Source organism: Microcaecilia unicolor, chromosome 9 (genome assembly GCF_901765095.1).
Source record: "Microcaecilia unicolor chromosome 9, aMicUni1.1, whole genome shotgun sequence".
In the NCBI taxonomy this organism is placed as follows: Eukaryota; Metazoa; Chordata; class Amphibia; order Gymnophiona; family Siphonopidae; genus Microcaecilia; species Microcaecilia unicolor.
Genome location: NC_044039.1, coordinates 18,578,142 through 18,598,426, shown reverse-complemented (window position 1 = coordinate 18,598,426; position 20,285 = coordinate 18,578,142). Strand labels below are relative to the sequence as shown.

Genomic DNA, 20,285 nt, shown 5'->3' with positions numbered 1-20,285 from the left:
TTGGACCTACATAGGTGCCTATGCGCCTTAGTAAAAGGGCCCATGTGCATAAATGTCACTTTGGCTTGCACTCCTCAGGACTTAGCTTGTCCCCTGTTGCCACCCCAAATATGTCTGTCTAGAAGTGCTACTGGTGGGGGTAAAACTGTGCTGCTGGTGCCTGATGTGAGGGTGGGGAGAAAAGAGGAATCTCAAAGTTTTGCCCAGGGCTCCATAAGTGGTTAAAGCAGCCCTGGAGGAAGTCCAATAGTGGTTTTAACAGCTATTTCCTTCAGCTGAGCTTTTTAAAAAGGTCTACCCAGCACTGGGAACCATGAACCCAACAGAATTGACAAACAGTGGAAAGGGAGCACATACACAAATGAAGGAGTTACGTGATATGTAGTGTATAACCTCTGGAAAGAAAGATCACCTTCAATACAGGATGTTATGCACAGTCTTCAGTAAAGTCAGCTGGAGCACCTATACCTGTATTTGTAGTGAAGTGTGAAATCTATACTTGTGCTTTGAAGAGAACCCCCCCCCCCCACACCCCAATCTTTCCCCTTCAGAGAAAAGTGTACATGTGCTCAGTTAAAGAAGGAAAATACCAGGAGAAAAAAAAAAAAGTGCCCGAGAGCTCTTGGGGATAAGTGTCACATAAATGGCCTACCCTGAGATAAGGACCCTTTTACGTTCACTTTACATAAAGTTGTAGAACTGGCACCAAGGAGGAACTACTGGCTGAAAAACGCCATGCCTTGAAATATTCCAACATCTTGCTTCACCTGAACACTGCCAGCATATTTTAAATGTTTCTACCATATCTCCTCTTTCCCTCCTCTCTTCCAGCGTATATATGTTGAGGTTCATAAGTCTGTCCTTATATGTTTTATGTTCAAGACCACTTTCCAATTCAGTAGCCGCCCTCTGGACCGGCTCCATCCTGTTTATATCTTTCCATAAGTGTGATCTCCAGAATAGCACACAGTATTCTAAATGGGGCCTCACCAGAGACTTATACAAGGGCACCTGAACCTCTTTCTTCCTGCTGGTCATCCCTCTCATTATGCACCCAAGCATCCTCCTGGCTTTGACCGTCGCTTTTTCTACCTGTTTGGAAGCTTTAAGGTCATCAGACACAATCACCCCCAAGTCCCGCTCTTCCTTCTGTATAATTATAGTACAGCAAGAGACCCTCACTGGATGCCCACCGGAAGGGTGGGAAGGCCAGATTTTAGGACCCAGGCTGTAAAAATACCAGCCAGGTTTAAAAATCTATGACTGGCTGCGCAAGGACTTGCTTTTCCTGTAAGTTAATATGTGTCCCCGCTTGGGATCCATCCACTGGAATAGTGGTGGGTCAATTTACATACCTTTAACAGCTAAAATAACTGAAAAAGTACTGACTAGGCCAAACAACAAGTAAATGATTTAATATTTCAGAATCTGTAAAAAAAAAAGCAGGTCTGAACAATGAGTCCTGACACAAACTGGTACAACTGTCACTTTAAATCAGATGAACAAAATGGAGTCTATTACTTTTGTATAAAAGGCAACAGAGGTTATACAGGGTTATACAAGGTTATACAGGGTTCTTAAGATGGCGTGAAAAGTATTGCGACACAGACAGATGTGGAACTGTTATCTCAAAGCTTCCCAAAACATGCTGATAACACTGCATGGGAAAGTATCATCTCAGAAATTGAGAGCTAGGTATCTCACCATTGACTTCTATGGAGAGTTTGTGTATAAAAGAGGGGACAATTTGCCATAGCTTTGGTATCCGCCCCAACGCTTCTCTCAGACGGCAGGGCTCTGTCCGATTGTACCAAGAATCTGTCTGCTGAATGTACCTGATTAAAGTCTGATGTCTGTACTTGTACCAACTTGAAGACTTGTCTTTGGGTAAGAAATAAAATGTATCTATTTATTCAAATCTATCTCTGTCTTTATTCTATCTTCTCTTTACCTTACATTTAGTTTACAAGGCAGATTACATACACTCAGTCTCTGGAGAAACTTAGACAGATTTTTATTAGGCATTATCTGGGAACATAAATGGCCCAGAGTATACCTAGATCCAGGAAGACAGAAAGCAGTAGTTATGGGAATTAGAATTCGATTACAGCCCCTAATGCAAACCCAGAGCAGACCTCCTTGTGATTGGGTGACAATGGAGGTTGGAGAAACCATACAGAGCCTGTTAGGTAAAATAGGTATCTTTAGTCCCCCGTGTGATCTGGAGTCAGAAAGAGGTCCAAGAGGGGGAAATTAAAACACTTCGTACATAGAAGCACTTCACCCACTATATTGTACTGTTCCTTCAGATTCTTGTAAACCAAGTGCATGACCCTGCATTTTGTAGCATTAAATCTTAGTTGCCAAATATTGGACCATTCCTCAAGCTTCATAATGTCCTTCCTCATGTCATCCACACGGTTTAGTATCATCTGCAAACAGACAAACCTTACCAGACAGCTCTTCTGCAATATCACTCACCTGAACTACTGCTTTCAGTCAGGCACAATATATAATTATTGATGCAAATAAAAGTCTTTTTTTTTTTTTTTACCTCAGACATAGGGGTCCCCCAAAAGTCATTCTGAAAGAGGTTCACTAGAGGAGTTGAAGGATGCAAATCTTTATTGTCTAGAATCGCAGAAACATCATCAAAAACAAAGCCACACGATAGGCTGTTCCAGTAGCAGGCCACCACCACTATCACTATCAGTGTTATTTCCTTCACATTAACACCAGCCATCTTCCACCAATGATGATTGAGTCAGTGACTGGAAAACAAACATACAAGTGCATGTTTACTATTCTATATTTAAAAATAATTTCTGAAATAACCCCCCCCCCCCCCATCCCAATATGGCAGATGGAAATCTGTCATTCAATGATTTATTTTAAGTCTGGAAGACTATAATATTCTCCTGGTATCCTGCATTTAACAAGTTCTGATTTTTTTTGGCAAACACTGATCACATGATAATGATATTTGCCTTTACCTCAGCCCAAGGGAGGGCAACCTTAATATGTAGAGAGGTGCATTAATATCAGTACTACTCCTAGTAGGCCACAACATTACAGGGTATGTTTACTAAGGTGCATTAGCGTTTTTAACACGCCTGTAAATTTAAGGCGTCTTAAACGCTAACACGTCTATACATTTCTATGGACACTTTAACATTTAACGCGCATAAACCATGAACATGCATTAAAAATGCTAACCCGCCCATAGTGCCGCTTAGTTAACATAGGTGTACATATGTTGGAATCAGAAATGCAGAGCGCCTTAGACCTTCTGTGATAAATTTTTACTTATTTAACTTAAAGTGATGGTAACAAACTGCTAAAATAGCTATTCTGAAAATATTTGTGAGAGTCATTTCCCACTCTAGGAGAACTTCTATCTAACAAACCCACGCACGCTGTTTTGTACTTTTTTGGGGCTCTTGCCAGGTATTTGTGACCTGGATTGGCCACTGTTGGAAACAGGATGCCAGTATGGCACTACTTATTTTTAATTTTTTGTTACATTTGTAACCCTGCGCTTTCCCACTCATGGCAGGCTCAATGCGGCTTACATGGGGCAATGGAGGGTTAAGTGACTTGCCCAAAGTCACAAGGCGCTGCCTGTGCCTGAAGTGGGAATCGAACTCAGTTCCTCAGTTACCTCCGCTCTCAGGACAAATCACTCCTTTCTGTACCCTTCTCCACCACCGCTAACTCCAGACTCCGCCCCTTCTGTCTCGCATCACCTTATGCCTGGAACAGACTTCCTGAGCCTATACGCCATGCGCCCTCCCTGTCCATTTTAAAGTCCTTACTCAAGGTCCATCTCTTCTCCCTTGCTTTTGGTGCCTAACCACCTTCCCATTCCTGATACCTACACTGACTACATAGTTTTTACCTTTAGATTGTAAGCTCTCTTGAGCAGGGACTGTCCTTCCCCATGTTTAAACTTGTACAGCGCTGCGTAACCCTGGCAGCGCTATAGAAATGCTAAGTAGTAGTTCCACAGGACCAAAGTCCACCACCCTAACCACTATGCAGCGAGGAGTCCCATGTTTAAAATCTACTACTAAACATTTCTAAAGCGCTACAAGGGTTACGCAGCGCTGTACAATTTAAACATAGAGGGACGGTCCCTGCTCAAAGAGCTTACAATCTAAGAGACAAGTGGTCAGTCCGATAGAGGCGGTCAAATTGGGGCAGTCTGAATTTAGTGAACGGTAAGAGTTAGGTGCCCGAATGCAGCATTGAAGAGGTGGGTTTTAAGCAAAGACTTGAAGATGGGCAGGGAGGGCTTGGCGTAAGGGCTCAGGAAGGTTGTTCCAAGCATAGGGTGAGGCGAAGCAGAATGAGCGGAGCAAAAGGATTGTGTCCCAGAATCCCCAGGTTCAAAACCTGACACAAAGAAAAAACAAACAAAAAAACCGCCTCCAGTCACAGATAGAGATTACATAAAAACAAAGATAGTTTTGATTTTCCCTACATCACCTTCTTACCAGAATTTGTTCACAGCATGCTTTCCTCACCCAAATCTCAGTAGGGCGGACTAGCCATTCGGGCAGTGCCCAGGGGCTCCAGAGGCTCTGCCCGGTTGCCCTTGTCCGCCGTCACAAACTACAAGCGTTGCTAGGTGGGGCGCAAGGGGAGCGGTCGCTCCCCCAAACTGCTGTTTTGAAAAAAAAAATGTTCGTCGCGCCAATAAATATTTTTCTTTGCTCCCTTCCGCCCCAGTCTTAATCCTCTTCCAGTCTTCTGCCCGTCCGCGTAGTCACTTTTTTACTTCCCTGAAGCCTTCTCCCTCCTGAGCAGCACCGTACCGGGCGATTCACAGACAGCCTTCTGCTGCCAGCGTCGGGGGCCTCCCTCTCCTCAGGCGCGTCCCGCCTACTCTTGCAGCTTCCTGTTTTCTGCAAAGGTGGGACGCGCGCCACTCCGGTCAATTAAACCCTCCCTTGGTTGGCAGCCTTCTCCTTTCGCCAGCTCCCCCTTCCCCCCCGTTGCATCTTTTCATTTTCTCTTCTGCCTCCGGGCAACGTGGTCACTTTTTATTTCCCTGAAGCGTTCTCCCTCCTGCGCAGCACCGCACCAGGCGATTTCACAGACAGCCTTCTGCCGGCGTCGGGGGCCTTCTTTCTTCAGGACGCGCGTGTCTGGGCGGGAATGCGCTAATGCTAATGTGCTTAACTTTTAAGCATTCCTATTGGATGGCTGGGTCACGCACGTCCCCGTGGCGTAATTCAGAGGTGTGGCTAGAAGATCCTGCCCATGGAAAACAGGAAGGTGCAATAGAGTAGGCGGGACGCGCGTCAGGAAAGAAGGAAGGTCCCCCCCGACGCTTGCAGAAGGCTGACTGTCAATCGCCGGTACGGACGGTGCTGCTGTGCTGAAGACTTCAGGGAAGTAAAAGGTGACCACGCGCACGGGAGAGAGACGGGCAGAAGAGACTGTAAAAGATTAAGACTCGGGAGGGAGGGAGCAGAAAAATGTATTGGCACGAGCTTTTTTTTTTTCCAAAGCAGCTTTGGGGGAGCGGCTTCGCCCCACCTAGCAACGCCACTGCTTGGAGTCTTTAATTATAAAATCTCTGTTGTATTGGCATCTGGTTGCATTTATATATATTTTTATGATCTTAAGTATGTTATGTTCACAGAAACTAATTTAAAATGGATTGGGCAGAGCTGATGAAGGTTGACCCTGATATTCTTCCAAGTCAAGAGAAACTGGTAGATAGTTTGCTGGATTCCATTTCAAAGGTACGTTATCTATTGATGTCAACGGCAATAGTTTATGCAAAATCATAATTTTTTATTTTTAGATTCAAAGACTGTTGAAGAAAATTGTTTCATAAGCCCAATTTAATTAAACCTGCTGATGTTTTACCGGAATACTGCAGTGAACTGCTATCAAGGATTAGAAAAAAATTGGTAGGGCTCTAGCATATATTAATATAAATGTTAGCTATTTAATAAACATTGCTGAAAATTATAGTGCATTTATCCAGCTACCTGAGGGGGCGGGGTAGTAGAGATTGTAATGCCTGTTGACCTGTTCATGGTCCCCAGAAGAGTGAGGTAGGAAAGGAAAATACTAGTGGTACTAAATTGCAGTTAGATAAATGAAATGAAATCCTTTAATTTTAAGATACCACATTGTTCAGCCAGATGAAAAAGCATTGTAACTAAACAGGAAACTAATTCACAGCTTGACTCTAAACAGTATCATCCAAAAAAGGAGATACCTTTGCTAAACAGGACAGTCAGCTAGTGGTCTTCCCATAACTCAGAGATTGCTTTTATAGCATTTGGATTAAAACAAAGGATCTCTGATCAGATATATTCCTCTTCCTTCTCTGTTTGAAACATTACTTTTCTTTAACATATAAGATGTGATGGTTTTTCCAAACCAGGCAACAAAGTTACAAATTGCTACCCTGCTATGACAGTTGATAAGCATTCCAAAGCCCATCTAGTTTGCCTATTCCTGATGCAGAACCACAGACTTCTACAGTTTACTGTTGTGTCTTTGCATTGAAAGATGTTTGTACTTGCAGCCCCATTTTGTATTCTGAGCCTGTGGGATTTCAAAAGATAAACCGCAGTTTATAGGCTGGCTAAACCTGTTTATTGACTTGCTGTCTCAAGGGAGAAATCACTGAAGCTATTGAAAAAATGAATAGGACTAACTACAGTTAAGTGGACCCTTGAAAATAAGGGGGCACAAAATCTTAAGGGTTTGGAATTTGGGCTTGTATAGTGCCAAGGAGAAAAGCAGGCACACAGGAGGCATTGGTGAGTTTTAATTCTGGTTTGCTGTTCCTTGGTATCTATACAGTTCTAATTAGAGTAAACAGATCTAAATAAGCACGTTCCCTGTGGGGTCCACTATCAGTTTTTTCTTTACTTGTTGTTGTTGTTGTTACATTTGTACGCCGCGCTTTCCCACTCATGGCAGGCTCAATGCGGCTTACATGGGGCAATGGAGGGTTAAGTGACTTGCCCAGAGTCACAGGGAGCTGCCTGTGCCTGAAGTGGGAATCAAACTCAGTTCCTCAGTTCCCCAGGACCAAAGTCCACCACCCTAACCACTAGGCCACTCCTCCTACTGTTTCATGAAATGAAAAGTTAGAATTTAAACACACCGTACATGAATCAAGAATAATATGTTACTGCAGCCACTATCTCTGCTGCTCATTTCATTGGTAAGAGAGATTCTGCAGGGATATCTCCTAGTCAGATGATCACTTTTATATTTATTTATTTTTATTTATTTGTTACATTTGTATCCCACATTTTCCCACCTATTTGCTGGATCAATGTGGCTTACATAGTACCGGAGAGGTTTTGATGTCTCTGGTGAACAAATACAAGGTAATGTTGTGATAGGATAGAGTTCATGTAGCACTGTCACATTAGGGAGTCGTACAGCGAAAGAGTTATGTCCATTACGTACTTGAATTTTGTTGTGTAGCAGAGTTCAGGCATTTAAGTCGGGTCGGTAGGGTATGCCTTTTGGAACAGGTTAGTCTTTAGTGATTTCCGGAAGTTTAGGTAGTTGTACGTCTTTTTCAAGGCTTTTGGTAATGCATTCCATAATTGCGTGCTTACGTAGAGAAACTGGATGCGTAGATTGATTTGTATTTAAGACCTTTGCAGCTTGGGTAGCGAAGATTTAGAAATGTTCGTGTTGATTCGGATATGTTTCTGGTTGGTAAGTCGATCAGGTCTGTCATGTATCCCAGGGCTTCACCATAGAAGATTTCGTGAACCTGGGTGCAGATTTTGAAAGCAACGCGTCCTTTGATTGGGAGCCAGTATAGCTTTTTGCGGAGGGGTTTTGCGCTTTCAAATCGCGTTTTTCCAAATATAAGCCTAGCTGCCGTGTTTTGTGCGGTCTGAAGTTTCTTTAAGGTTTTTTCTTTGCATCCCGCATATATGCCATTGAAGTAGTCTGCGTGGCTTAGTACCATTGATTGTATCAGGGTGCGAAATGTTTCTCTCGGGAAGAATTGTTTTAAGCGATTGAGTTTCCACATTGAGTGAAACATTTTCTTTGTTGTGGATGCCACTTGGCTCTCCAGTGTTAGGTTATGGTCCATTGTTATGCTGAGGACTTTCAGACTATCTGAGATAGGAAGGGTGTAGTCTGGTGTGTCAGTTCTTGTGGGGTTGTCCACGCTGTGTTGGGATGAGAGGATGAGACAATGTGTTTTAAAAAAATATAGTACAGGTCTAGCCAATAGAGAAGAGTTTCCCAGACTGTGGGTCGGGACCCAAATGAAGTCACAAAACCCTCATTTGGGGTCAAGACCTGGGTAGGTTCGCCATAGGTGCATCTTTATACTGTACCTCCCCAGGAGGGAGGACTCTCACATATTTTTTTGGTTGTGATCATGGGGTTATGACTACAAAAAGACGAAGAATTATTACTCTAGAGGCCCTTTTCCTTCAACTTGAAAGGAATTGCTCCCATGAATTTTTATAGTTGTTAGCTCCAGAGATTTGATTGAAATATAGGAACAGGACCGTCTCAAATATTACTAAAGTTTATATCCTGATGAACAACCATCAGTGTTGTAATCAAAGTGTAGAGGGGCCCTTTTACGGAGTGGCAGTAAGCCCAACATGGGCTTACTGCTCGCTCTTCCGGGACTAGTGCTGGCCCAATGTGGCTGTTGGCGGTAGTCCCGCCCCGAGCGCGTTTCATTTTCGGGGGGGGGGGGGGGGGGGGGAGAAAACCCGTGGAAATTGTTTGCGCTGTGGTAACCTGGCGGTAATCGGGCATCGCGCTGCCTGATTACCACCGGGTTAGCGTGTGAGCCCTTATCGCCACCTCAATAGGTGATAGGGCTTCCCGCTGCATGGCCATGCGGTAAGAGGCATAGCCATGTGTGTCTAGGGGCTTTTTACCTGCTGCGGTAAAAAGAGCCCTGGTGCTCGGGAAGAACGGCCCCAGCCACTAGCACAGGGCTGTTTTTCCCGCAGCTTGGTAAAAGGACCCCACAATTAGCAAGTGTAGAGATGAAGAGATTAGGGTCGGGCTTGGGGGAGGAATATAGTATGCATTTAGAGAAAGATCAGTCCAGTAAGACGCTGCAAATTATAGAGATTCGTTCAAATGTCACCAACTGTTTTTTCCCTTTATTGCTTCTTGAAACCAAAAATTAGAATTTAAAGAAACAAAAGTGAAGGAATATTTAGTTGTTTATTAGTATTTATTTACCGCCTTTTTGAAGGAATTCACTCAAAACAGTGTACAGTAAGAATAAATCAAACATAAGCGATAGACAATTACAGCAGTAAAAATATTCAAATAACAATACAAAGTATGGGGCCCTTTTACTAAGCTGCATAGACGCCTACGCGTGCCCAATGCGCGTCAATTTGAAGTTACCGCCCGGCTACTGCGTGGCCTGTGTGGTAATTTCATTTTTACGAGCGTCCGCTATGTGCGCAGAAAATATATTTGATTTTTTGGTGCGCGGCGATAATTGGGTTAACGCGAGAGACCATACCGCTAAGTCAATGGCTCGTGGTAAGATCTGAGACCCAAAATGGCTGCACACCAATTTTTATTTTGCTGCACGTCCATTTTTAGCAAAAATTTTAAAAAGGCATTTTTTTACAGGCGCGTTGAAAAATGGATCTACGTGAGCCCAAACACGCGCGTACACTAGCGCAGCACATTTTTCAGCACATCTTCGTAAAAGGACCCCTATGTTACATATCTGCAGCTACTGTCCCTGCTGCTCAGCCTGTCAGCAAAAGAAGAAAGACTTAGGGGCCGATATTCAGCCAGAGACAATCGGCGTTAAAGCTGGAAATTAAATGCAGGGCCATGTCCGGACACTGGAATTGAATTTTTAGGTTAGCAGGGCCAGCTAACTCATAGCCAGTTAAGTGCAATATTCAGAAATGTTTTGACTTTTATGCAGTCCTATTTATGCTGTTAACCTGTGCTGAATATCGGTTCTTAACTGGCCAAATGCCAACTCCGTCCCCAGAGTGCCCTGAAAATTGTTGGTTTTCAGTTTGGCACTGACTGGTTAAGTGCCGCTGAAAATTAGCGTTTAGCCCCGAACAGGCACGTTAACCAGCCAGGAGCTGTTTCTGGCTGGTTAAATCACGTTAAATGTCAACCTGTTAGATATTACTCCATGCTTTGCTATTTTAGCTGGTGGTCTGATTTTTCAAGTGAGTTGCCTTTAGTGTGACTGTGGGAATAAACTGCTGAGTTAGGCCTCACTGTCTTGACCATTAAAGAACTGGAAGTCAGAAAAGTATACAAGCTCAAATGCTATTGGTTTCTCCATTAAGAAGACAACCATCTGTTCAAACCATTTAATGCTCAAGTAACGGGAAAGGCAATCCACCTAGGTGGATGAACACAAACTCCCACGTAAAAAAGGCTATCTAATAAGAAGTGGGAAATGGACCAAAAATTGTATTGACATAGGTTTCAAACATATTGTGTCAGTATCACATTTTTATGTGTTTTTTTTTTTCTTTACAAATTATTGTGTTTATATTAATTTTTATGTTTTTTTTTCTTTACAAATTATTGTGTTTATATTAATTTTTATTTATTTTTTTTTGTCAACATTTTAGACTCCTGAGGCAGGCCTGTGGCCGAAACACAGTACTGTGTTGAGTCTGTGAATAAAGCTGTTTCTTTTATCATCATAGTCTGGTTTCTCTGGAGTCATTGGTCCATTTCCCACTTCTTATTAGAATGCTCAAGTAACAGCACTATTTGTTTTGGGGTTTTTTTTTTTTTTTTTGGTTGTTGTTGTATCTTGAAATTATGACACACTAATAATTTAAACATAATTATATCTTTAGGTGGACATCAAAGACATAAAAGATGAAAAACCTGAAAACCTTTTACAGCTTTTAAAAATTACACAGTCTTTAATGAAGGTTTGTATTAGCAGTTTTTATATTGAGTGTTTATTAGTTTGTCAGTCTTAAGAGACTAATGGGCCAATTTGCTCAGAACTCCCGCACTATGTTGGCGCCAAAACTTAGGGCCCTGTTTACTAAGGAGCGTTAGTGTTTTTAGCTCGCCTACACTTAGCGCGCGTGCTTACCATGTAGGCGCCTATAGGGATATTGTAGGCACTTACATGGTTAACGCGCGTTAAAAATGTTAACGTGCTTATAACGCTGCTTAGTAAACAGGGCCCTTAGCTCCCTAATGTTCAAGGCTAATGATATGCAAATTGTATGCACGCTGGGAGACTTGAAAGTAAAGGGGAGATAACGTGCCTGACGCATGCACAGAAGAGTTCTGTGATAAGCACGGTGCAGAAAATGGGCGCCAATGTGTGCTTTCACTTTCAGGTTTGCCCTGACTCACACACATTTGTTTTTCGCTCCCAGCACTTAGAGGCTTGCAGGGGCTTCCTTCTGTTTCTGAAATAAATCAAAACTGGAAGTGCTAGGTAGGAGTTAGAGAATGACACAGGGACGGGGACCCGCAGTAACCGCTGGGATGGGGACGGGGGCAGATCACACGGGAACGGGATGGGGACAGAGCCGACGGGGTGGGGATAAACTTTGTCCCTGTGTCATTTTCTACTTTGAAGCCTGTTAATGAACTGGACTGTTATTTATGTTTGAGCGATGGAGACAACCATATTTTGATTTTTTTGGAAAAACAAGCAAACATGCTGGCCACAACTAGCAAAATTTGCATGGGGGATCCTGTACATCCTGCTACCAGAACATCTTCTAAGAAGACATCTTCTATTGCAGGAAGGACTGTGGAAGACAGGAGAGCTAGACTTAATCCTGAGATTGTTGATGACTTCTTATTCATCCACAGATTAAAAAATCATAACAGTGCTTCACAGGGCATATTTCTCCCCTCTAGGACATACAGAACGGGTTGTATTTTGTACCCTTGGACATTTTAACAGGGTGGATTAGGATTCCTTGGTGTAGTAGAAATCAGCTATTGTTGGGGTTGGAAGGGTAGGGGGTGGTGGTGAGGAGGGTTATTATAGCTGCTCACTGTTATTATTGTTTTCTCTTTGTAATTGATACACAATAGTTGCACAGCATATTGTTCCTTTTTATACTTTAATAAAAAGATTTAAATATAAAATCATAATTGTTCGAGGCTTCTGCAGATGAGGACAGAGCCCATGGGGTTGGGACGGGAATGGGGACAGAACCTGCAGGGACGAGGCGGGGACAGAGTCAGGGTCTGTGGGGACGGAGACAGAACCCACAAGGACAAACTTTGTGCCCGTATTATTCTTTAGTGGGAGTATTCTGTTACTTGATATAACCAGACACTCTACGTACTTTGGAAGGTTGTTTTGTAGATTATGGTTATATGCATTTGTTTTATACTTGAAAACCAATAAAAAATGTTAAACAATAAATTAAAATTGGCAGATATTTAAGCTGAGAAAAATTAGAAATCCTTTCTTCAAACACCCCAATGCCAGCTCTTGAGTTGGCGTTAGGTTTCCAGCGATAAGGATAGGGTTTCTTTGTGCACTGTTCTCTGAGCATTGGGAGGGAATATCAAATGACTTCATTTTACATCTGTGGTGACTACATTTAAATAAAATCTGCGCTAATCTTTGGCGCACACGTTTTCTGCACTACAGCTCTCTGAGCATTGTGTTCAAATGAATGCTGGCGCTAGTCCAGCGCTAATCGGCTCTAGCACCAGCATTAGGTTCTGAGCATCGGCCCATAAGGGCCCTGTTTACTACCGTGTGCTAAAGCATTTAGCGAGTAAATTACCATACACTGACTGTTAACAAACTTCAAATCAACCAAACTGATGCATCTGACATAGGCCTCAGCTCAGTCCTGGTCCAAGAGGTTGATGGGGAAGTTGCCTCTTCGTGAGAAGAACTACACTGTAATTGAGAAGGAGACCCTAGCTGTCAAGTGGGCACTGGAAATATGCCAATACTATTTGGTAGGGCATCCTTTTACTCTGATAATGGACTATGAGCCCCTCAAGTGGATGGCCCACCATGAGGATTCCAGTGGCCAAATGATCAGATGGTTCCTGAATCTACAGCTCCTTCCAGCATTGGGCTGATGGGAGCATCAGAATGCTGACTTCCTCTTTTGTAAGATGCGCTCCATTTAATGCAACTGCTCAACAGGACATGGTTGAACTAAGAAGGAGGGTATGTTATGGAGTGTATAGAAAGTTACTGGCTCCTCTTAACAACACTCCCTCGCAGAACCATATTCAGTCCTGTAGTACAGAGAACAAAGGATGCAGCTTGGGCAAGGCAGAGCAGGGAGGGTGTAGTTCAGGCAACCAGATAAAAACTCTGAGAACAGCTAGATTAGAGAAGCCCAGGGAAGACCAGAGCAGCCTTCCAGTATATGCTATCACCACAGATATGCATGTACAGAAGTTTAATGTAGATAGGTCAAGTTTTACCATGGAACTTTGTTAAATCCTGTTTAGTATAGAGCTGTCTGATTTTTCAGATCAGTCAGCTTGGATTGGCCGCTGTCGTGGACAGGATGCTGGGCTCGATGGACCCTTGGTTTTTTCCCAGTGTGGCATTACTTACTTATGTACTTGTATATATAACTTATCCCCTTATTTATGATCTAGTAGGGCAGTTAGCTAGCTTGTGTCTTGGTTTTCTCACAGACCATAGACAGGCTTGCTTAGCCCTAGTAATGGGCCATAAACTTTATCAAGTGTCTGTCTGTTTGTTTGTTTCAAACAGACTCTGAATTAACACAGACATTTTCAGTGAAGGACAAGTATGATTGATAAGTATTCGAGGGAAGGAGGTTACAAAGGGCAAATGATGATTATTTGAGAAAAATACCAAAGAAATAGAATTATGTGAAGGTGACCTTAGAGGTCAGAGTTGAAGAATACCAGATAAGTAAGAGAGAAAATATAAGGCATTAAGTGATTGGACAAACTTAGGCTTCAGTAATCTGACAAGCACAGCTTGTGGCAGTCAGGTTTTGTTAAGCTTCCAAAGGAAAAACAGAGAGAGAGAGATTTTATTTTCCTTATACTGAAATTTGGACTGATATAAATAAGAATTAAATTTTCTGTAACACTGGAATAAAAGAATTTTTATTGTAACCATTTATTTATTCTAATAAATTTTAGCATTATTATAAAACAGAAAAACTGAACTCTCAAGTGTTTTTTCTTTGCCAGAAGGGCTTGCTTTCTTTCAGTCTTTTCTGTTCAGCTCCCCCCTTTTAGAGGCAAGAAGGGAGTGCCCTATACAATCCTAATCCTGAAAGCCAGGTTAGAACTAGGCCTGGTGCACGCTGAGACTATGGCCCTGACAGGGACTGGGCTGCAGGAAGATAATTGCAATCCAAGAGACTTTTATTGTTAAGTTTATCATGCATGTGAAGGCAACGGGATTTAACATTCTTTTGAATATAAAATATTTTGTTTTAATATCACCCCCTCTGAGTGGCTGTGGTTGTTAAGGCTCCACATCCGCACCCCTCGCTCATGCTGCTACAAAGGGCAAATGTCACCGTAAATCTTTCAAAATTGCTCTCCTATACTTTTTAGATGAAAGCTCAAGAAGTAGAGCTTGCTTATGAAGAAGTTGAAAAGGCAGGGGAGGAGCAAGCCAAAACTGGTAAGCAAGGCTTTTAGACACATTTAGATAACAAATGCATTATGTCATTTGCATTGAAATAAGAAACAGGGAGGGGTGGGTTAGAGCATTGGGTGAAGAACCAGGGATGTTAAAGTACCACTTCTGCATCAAGTCAGTCTATGTTCCATTCCATTGGCTCAGGTACCTACATAGGTTGTGAGGTCTTTGGCTCATGGATTTTATTACATTTGTGTAGCCCTGCTTATGCCCAGTGGTTGCTGTGCTAGTCCACATGAAAGTATAGAAATAAAGGCTAATAGAAAAAAAAAAAAGTATAATCTTTTTATTGGACTGAGGGGTCCTTTTACCAAGCTGTGAGAAAAAGGGCCCTGCACTAGCAGCGGGGACAATTTTTCCCACGCGCCAGGGCCCTTTTTACCGCAGCAGGTAAAAAGAACCCAGACACACATGGCCATGCGGTAAGAGAACTCTTACCGCATGGTCATGTGGCAGGGAGTGTAAAAAGTGGGAGTACGACCAAGGATACCAGAAACTGGAAGATGTTCTTAAATAAAAAACTTTATTGAAGGTTTGAAGACTCGACACAACGTCGTGTTTCGGCCGTCAGGCCTGCATCAGGAGTCTGCTGTGCAGAGTGCTGCAGAGCAATGATGGAAATCCTCTGAAGATTTTATCAATAGTGCGTGCAGCGCTTCTGACGGACTTTTTTTAAATAGTCTTTCTAAAGACTACCACGTCATTTTTGAAGAACCAACCTCATTACTATTTAGCAATTCTCCGTGCAAGAGACTGCTGTAAAATCTTCAGAGGATTTCCATCATCATTGCTCTGCAGCACTCTGCACAGCAGACTCCTGATGCAGGCCTGACGGCCGAAACACGACGTTGTGTCGAGTCTTCAAACCTTCAATAAAGTTTTTTATTTAAGAACATCTTCCAGTTTCTGGTATCCTTGGTCGTACTCCCACTTTTTACACATTATTGTTTTTACCGTGGCGTGTTTGAGTTTTCCGCTTGCTAGCGGATCTTCTCTCACATGTGGCAGGGAGCCCTTACCACCACCCATTGAGGTGGTGATAAGGGCTCCCGTGCTAACCCGGGAGTAACTGATTACCACCGCGCAAGCCATTTCTGGGGGTTTTCTTTTTTCTTCGGAAATGGCATGTGCTTGGGGTGGGACTATCGCCAGTGGGCATGTTGGGCCGGCGATAGTCCCGGAAGAGAAAGCAGTAAGCCCTTGTTGAGCTTACCACTGTTCTGTAAAAGGGCCCCTTAGTAAAATTTGCAAATACGACCCCTTCCAGTCAGGACTAAATAAGCAAAAGAAGACAATACTGAAATATATAAAAAAATTCCAGTGATGGTCAAGGGGAAAAGGCAGGAGAGGATGATGGAAGAGGAGGGAAATAAAAATGTATTACTTTAGTCCAATAAAAAGATATCACTTTATATTCCTTTTAAAATTATTATCCTTTATTTCTATAAAAAAAATAAATATTCACAACTAATGTATCTCCCTGTTTAGATCTATTGGGTACATGAATTGGTCACTGTTGGAGATAGGATGCTGGGTTCGATGGACTATTAATATGACCCTCTTCTTATGTGCATTTGAGATTTATAGTTTCAACTGTTTGAATTTAGCTAACTATATGATTGCATGTTATGAAGCTTAAACAGTTTTAGCTATTTTTAATTCTTTCTTGAGACACTGTATTCAGATGTGTTAGGTTATTCTACAAAAGTAAATCATGGCTTCATTTTGTTCAAACAGAAAGTCAATTGAAAAACAAAGTTAGGAAACTGGAAAATGAACTTGAGGTATGCTTGTCCTTAATACTCTTATTATTTTTCTGTGGCCTGTTGTGTCCTCTTATGAAACGTACCCTCTTTATGATTCGATGCAGTCAGTTTTCATTTTTTTTGCCTAGTTTTAAGTTCAGACTTAAAAATGCAATCGCTTCCCTGTGGCTTCCATTCCGTTAAAGCAGCAGTGCTTCCTTCTTTCAGCTAACTTGTAGTCAGTAGCATATATGAAGCTGAAGGAGATTAAGAAATGAATGTTTTCTCCCTTGCCCATTTTTAAGATGAGACTAGAAAAGTGAACTATGAGACCTTCATTTGCAGAACTGGAAAATGCAAAGTTGCATCTCTTATTTCCTATTTCTCTTAAACTTGTCCGATACTACCTCAAATGCACCCATTTGGTGCTATGGCCTGAGAGTAGCCCCAAAGGTGAAACATTTACTGCTGTATAAACAGAAGGCTTAAAGAGTGCTGTTAAAGCATCCATTCCCCTCTCCCATTCAAAGATTTCTGGTTACTTTTACTGAAAGGAGCCCCCACTGCCACTCTTGTTTTCAGCCTCCTAGCAAGTATATAAGGGGGATGGGACTTGATATACTGCCTTTCTGTGGTTACAGTCGAAGCAGTTTACATATTATATACATACAGGTACTTATTTTGTACCCGGGGCAATGGAGGGTTAAGTGACTTGTCCAGTGTCACAAGCAGCTGCAGTGGGAATCAAATCTAGTTCCCCAGGATCAAAGTCCGCTGCACTAACCACTAGGCTACTCCGAGCGTTTGTTATCAAAGTGATTTAAATGGCCAGTAGGGGCTCCTGGACATTTAAATGGCTGGAGGCTAACTGAGCATATTCAGTGGCACTTAACCAGATTGTGCCGCTGAATATGCCAGGCTGGTGCCTAAGCTATTTTGTGGGTTGTCCGGAGGCAGAGTGGGCACTAATGAGGCACAGTCTTATCTCTATGCGGTTCACCTTATGTGGTTAAGTTTTGCTTATGTGTTAGCTGGCCACGTATGCTCTGATATTCAGTGCCGGTGCCCGCATGTGGCCTGCATTGAATATCTGGATATAAAGCCAGCAGCAGCAGCCAAAAAGTGCTGACTGCTGCTGGCTGAGTATCTATATTATGGAATGACGTGCTGAGGAACACAAAAGAAAGGGAAAGATTCGCCATGGCGTGAACACGACCTTTTACGTTGATAAAGATGCAAGTTGTGAGCCTTGGCCAGAACACCTGGGTTTTGTTTCATTACTAAATGTTTATTTGTACCGTTCTCCCGAGATGGCACAGCTGTCCACTGGTGGACGTGATACTCGATTTTTGCGTGATGAGATCCGGCAGCTGGAAAAGCAGCTGGAGCAAAAAGATAAGGAACTAACTGAAATGGAGAAAGAGCTGGAAAAAGAGAAGAAAGTAAATGAACAAGTGAGCACCATTTTTGAATATTAATGTGGGTAAGATGAAATGGAGTCAAATCGCTGAGTACACAAGGGCTATTAACTAATTGAGGGGTCCTTTTTATTAAGCAGCACTAAGAAATGGGCTTAGTGTGCCCGTACAAGCATATTGCAAAATAAAATATTTGAGTAGGTAGCACTTGAATGATTTTGTAAAAGGATAGATCGTTGTGTTTTTAGTTTGTTTCACATGTAGGACTTTTTTTTTCTAGCATTTTGCTTGGATCACTGAGCATTTACTGTCTAAATTTCTCAGGCTTAATGTTGCCTTCACTTCAGCATTACAATAGTTTTAATTGTGTCTGTAGTGAAAGGGGGTTGGGAAAGGTAAAGCGTATGCAGTGGAATTTAATTTTGAAATCATCTTGTGCGCTTTCTGCATGTACTTGTACTGTTTATGAAAGAACCCGTGGTCTTGTAAGCTCCCAAGAGGTAATAAAATTGCCCCTCGAGTTTCTAATTATATAATGAAGTACTTATCATAACGGAAAACCTTTTTTTTTTTTTTTATGTATTCCTAGCTTGCTCTCCGTAATGAAGAAGCAGAAAATGAAAACAGCAAGTTAAGAAGAGAGGTTGGTGATCACATTTCAGTTATTTTAAATCAATGGGACAGCAACATAGGCTTCAGATATGTTTTGTCTTGTGTGTATGAAGGCTCTGCATCTCCTGATATTTAATTCTTGTGCTTTTTGCTAGTCCAGGCTAAGGCCCTGATGATCAGTTTCCCTGTGCTGTTCCAAACAGTGCTGTAAAATTAGTGCCAGAACAGCTTGGGGAAATAATGCCCATATGATTAGAGGTAAGAGCATGTGCTCCCCTAACACTGACAGAAGACTGAACCCGACCCCCCCCCCCCCCCCGACAGAAGAGAGGGCTGAATGTCCAGTGGACCACCAGGGCCCCCCCCCCCCCCCCCCTTCCCGTACCTTGAAATGATGACTGGGAGGGAGTAGCACTCCTTCCTCCTTCCAGTGCTGCCTCCAAAATTGAGCAGGGCAGGGCGCTTTTTGGAGGCAGCACTGGAAGGAGGAAGGAGTGCTACTCCCTCATTTCAAAGGGGGTTCGGGGGGGGGGGGCGCTAGACCATTGGACTTCCAGCTCCTCCCCCTTGTGTCTGGGGGAGCTTGCGCTTGGTTGGGGGCTTGGGGGGACACTAGACCACCAGGGCCTTGGCCTTGGGGGGGGGGGGGTCTTACCCCCCCAGGACTGACAGTGACAATCCAGGCTGCCTGGCTTGGATGGGGGATGGGGAAGAGAGAGGAACTTTAACCCTAATTCCAGCTCTGAGCTGGCATAGGGTTAAGGCTCTTACTCTGATCATACTGGTGGAATACCGCAGACTGCAGAGCTCGTTTAAATATAATTTAAATGAGCTCTGCAGTATTCCTTGGTGTGCTTGTTTGTTGCGCCACAGCCCTTTCTTCATCCCATGCTGGTAAATGTGTGCGGTAGTGGCCTCTAGCGCCTGCATTTACCTTTGATCATCGGCCTCTAAGAGCACTCTACAAGTAGTACGCTCTGTGCCCATGTGGGAGAGTGTAGCCAGATTTACTGGGTGAGATAAGGTGAAGTGGAACTTGGGCTTCTGAAAAACCTCCTAGGTCTATAGCTTCCTTCCAGTGATGATAAAATAATTTGGGGAGGAAGGAGTGGTAAGAAAAGGTGCTGCAGATAACAAAATACAGCGCTTAAATACCTGTGTATAAGAAAACATATAAGCTCATATCATTTATCTCCACAATTAAAGATTAATGTCCATGTAATGCTTTAGACTCAGGATGATGTACTTATTAAACATTGAATAAAGATTTGGAAAAAAAAATCAAGTTTACATTGATGTTTTCAGTATATCAGCTGCATACCAGGAATTAGTCTGAAACTACCAGTTTGAATTGACTCCTAATGAAAATGCAAATTTAACGTATACTCTATGGTAGGAGTTGGAGCAAGTACGTAATATCAAGAATGTGTGTTCTACTAACATGGAAATACAAGCCCAAGAAGCAAAATTTGGTTGCAAAACAATTTAGGGTTAATGCTCTCCGTTCTTTTATGACTTTACTAACCAGCAAAGACTGTAGCAGTTTTTTTTTTTTTTTTTTTTGTTACATTTGTACCCTGCGCTTTCCCACTCATGGCAGGCTCAATGCGGCTTACTTGGGGCAATGGAGGGTTAAGTGACCTGCCCAGAGTCACAAGGAGCTGCCTGTGCCTGAAGTGGGATTCGAACTCAGTTCCCCAGGACCAAAGTCCACCACCCTAACCACTAGGCCACTCCTCCACTGTTCCTACTATTTGAGATTCTACATGGAATGTTGCTATTCCACTAGCAACATTCCATGTAGAAGTCGGCCCTTGCAGATCATCAATGTGGCCGCGCAGGCTTCTGCTTCTGTGAGTCTGACGTCCTGCACGTACGTGC

At 42.8% G+C, this 20,285-nt stretch overlaps 2 protein-coding genes across 5 annotated transcripts in view; one reads left to right on the top strand and one right to left on the bottom strand.

Moving 5' to 3' along the window:
- Nucleotides 1-5,122, bottom strand: part of TMTC3 (transmembrane O-mannosyltransferase targeting cadherins 3) — an 81,792-nt gene extending 76,670 nt beyond the window's left edge. For both annotated transcript variants that reach the window (XM_030213748.1, XM_030213749.1), the window contains exons 1-2: nucleotides 4,497-5,122; nucleotides 2,555-2,771 (exon numbers count right to left, since the gene is read on the bottom strand). In XM_030213748.1, coding sequence (XP_030069608.1) covers nucleotides 2,555-2,743 — 189 coding nt within the window. In that variant the 5' untranslated portion in view covers nucleotides 2,744-2,771; nucleotides 4,497-5,122. The remainder of the gene's footprint in view (nucleotides 1-2,554; nucleotides 2,772-4,496) is intronic.
- Nucleotides 5,123-5,328: 206 nt separating this feature from the next.
- Nucleotides 5,329-20,285, top strand: part of CEP290 (centrosomal protein 290) — a 141,800-nt gene continuing 126,843 nt past the window's right edge. For all 3 annotated transcript variants that reach the window (XR_003943313.1, XM_030214123.1, XM_030214122.1), the window contains exons 1-7: nucleotides 5,329-5,407; nucleotides 5,651-5,753; nucleotides 10,839-10,916; nucleotides 14,542-14,611; nucleotides 16,367-16,413; nucleotides 17,685-17,828; nucleotides 18,382-18,435. Coding sequence is in view for 2 of the 3 variants with exons in the window: in XM_030214123.1 (XP_030069983.1) it covers nucleotides 5,664-5,753; nucleotides 10,839-10,916; nucleotides 14,542-14,611; nucleotides 16,367-16,413; nucleotides 17,685-17,828; nucleotides 18,382-18,435 (483 nt within the window). In the remaining variant the exon portion in view is untranslated. The remainder of the gene's footprint in view (nucleotides 5,408-5,650; nucleotides 5,754-10,838; nucleotides 10,917-14,541; nucleotides 14,612-16,366; nucleotides 16,414-17,684; nucleotides 17,829-18,381; nucleotides 18,436-20,285) is intronic.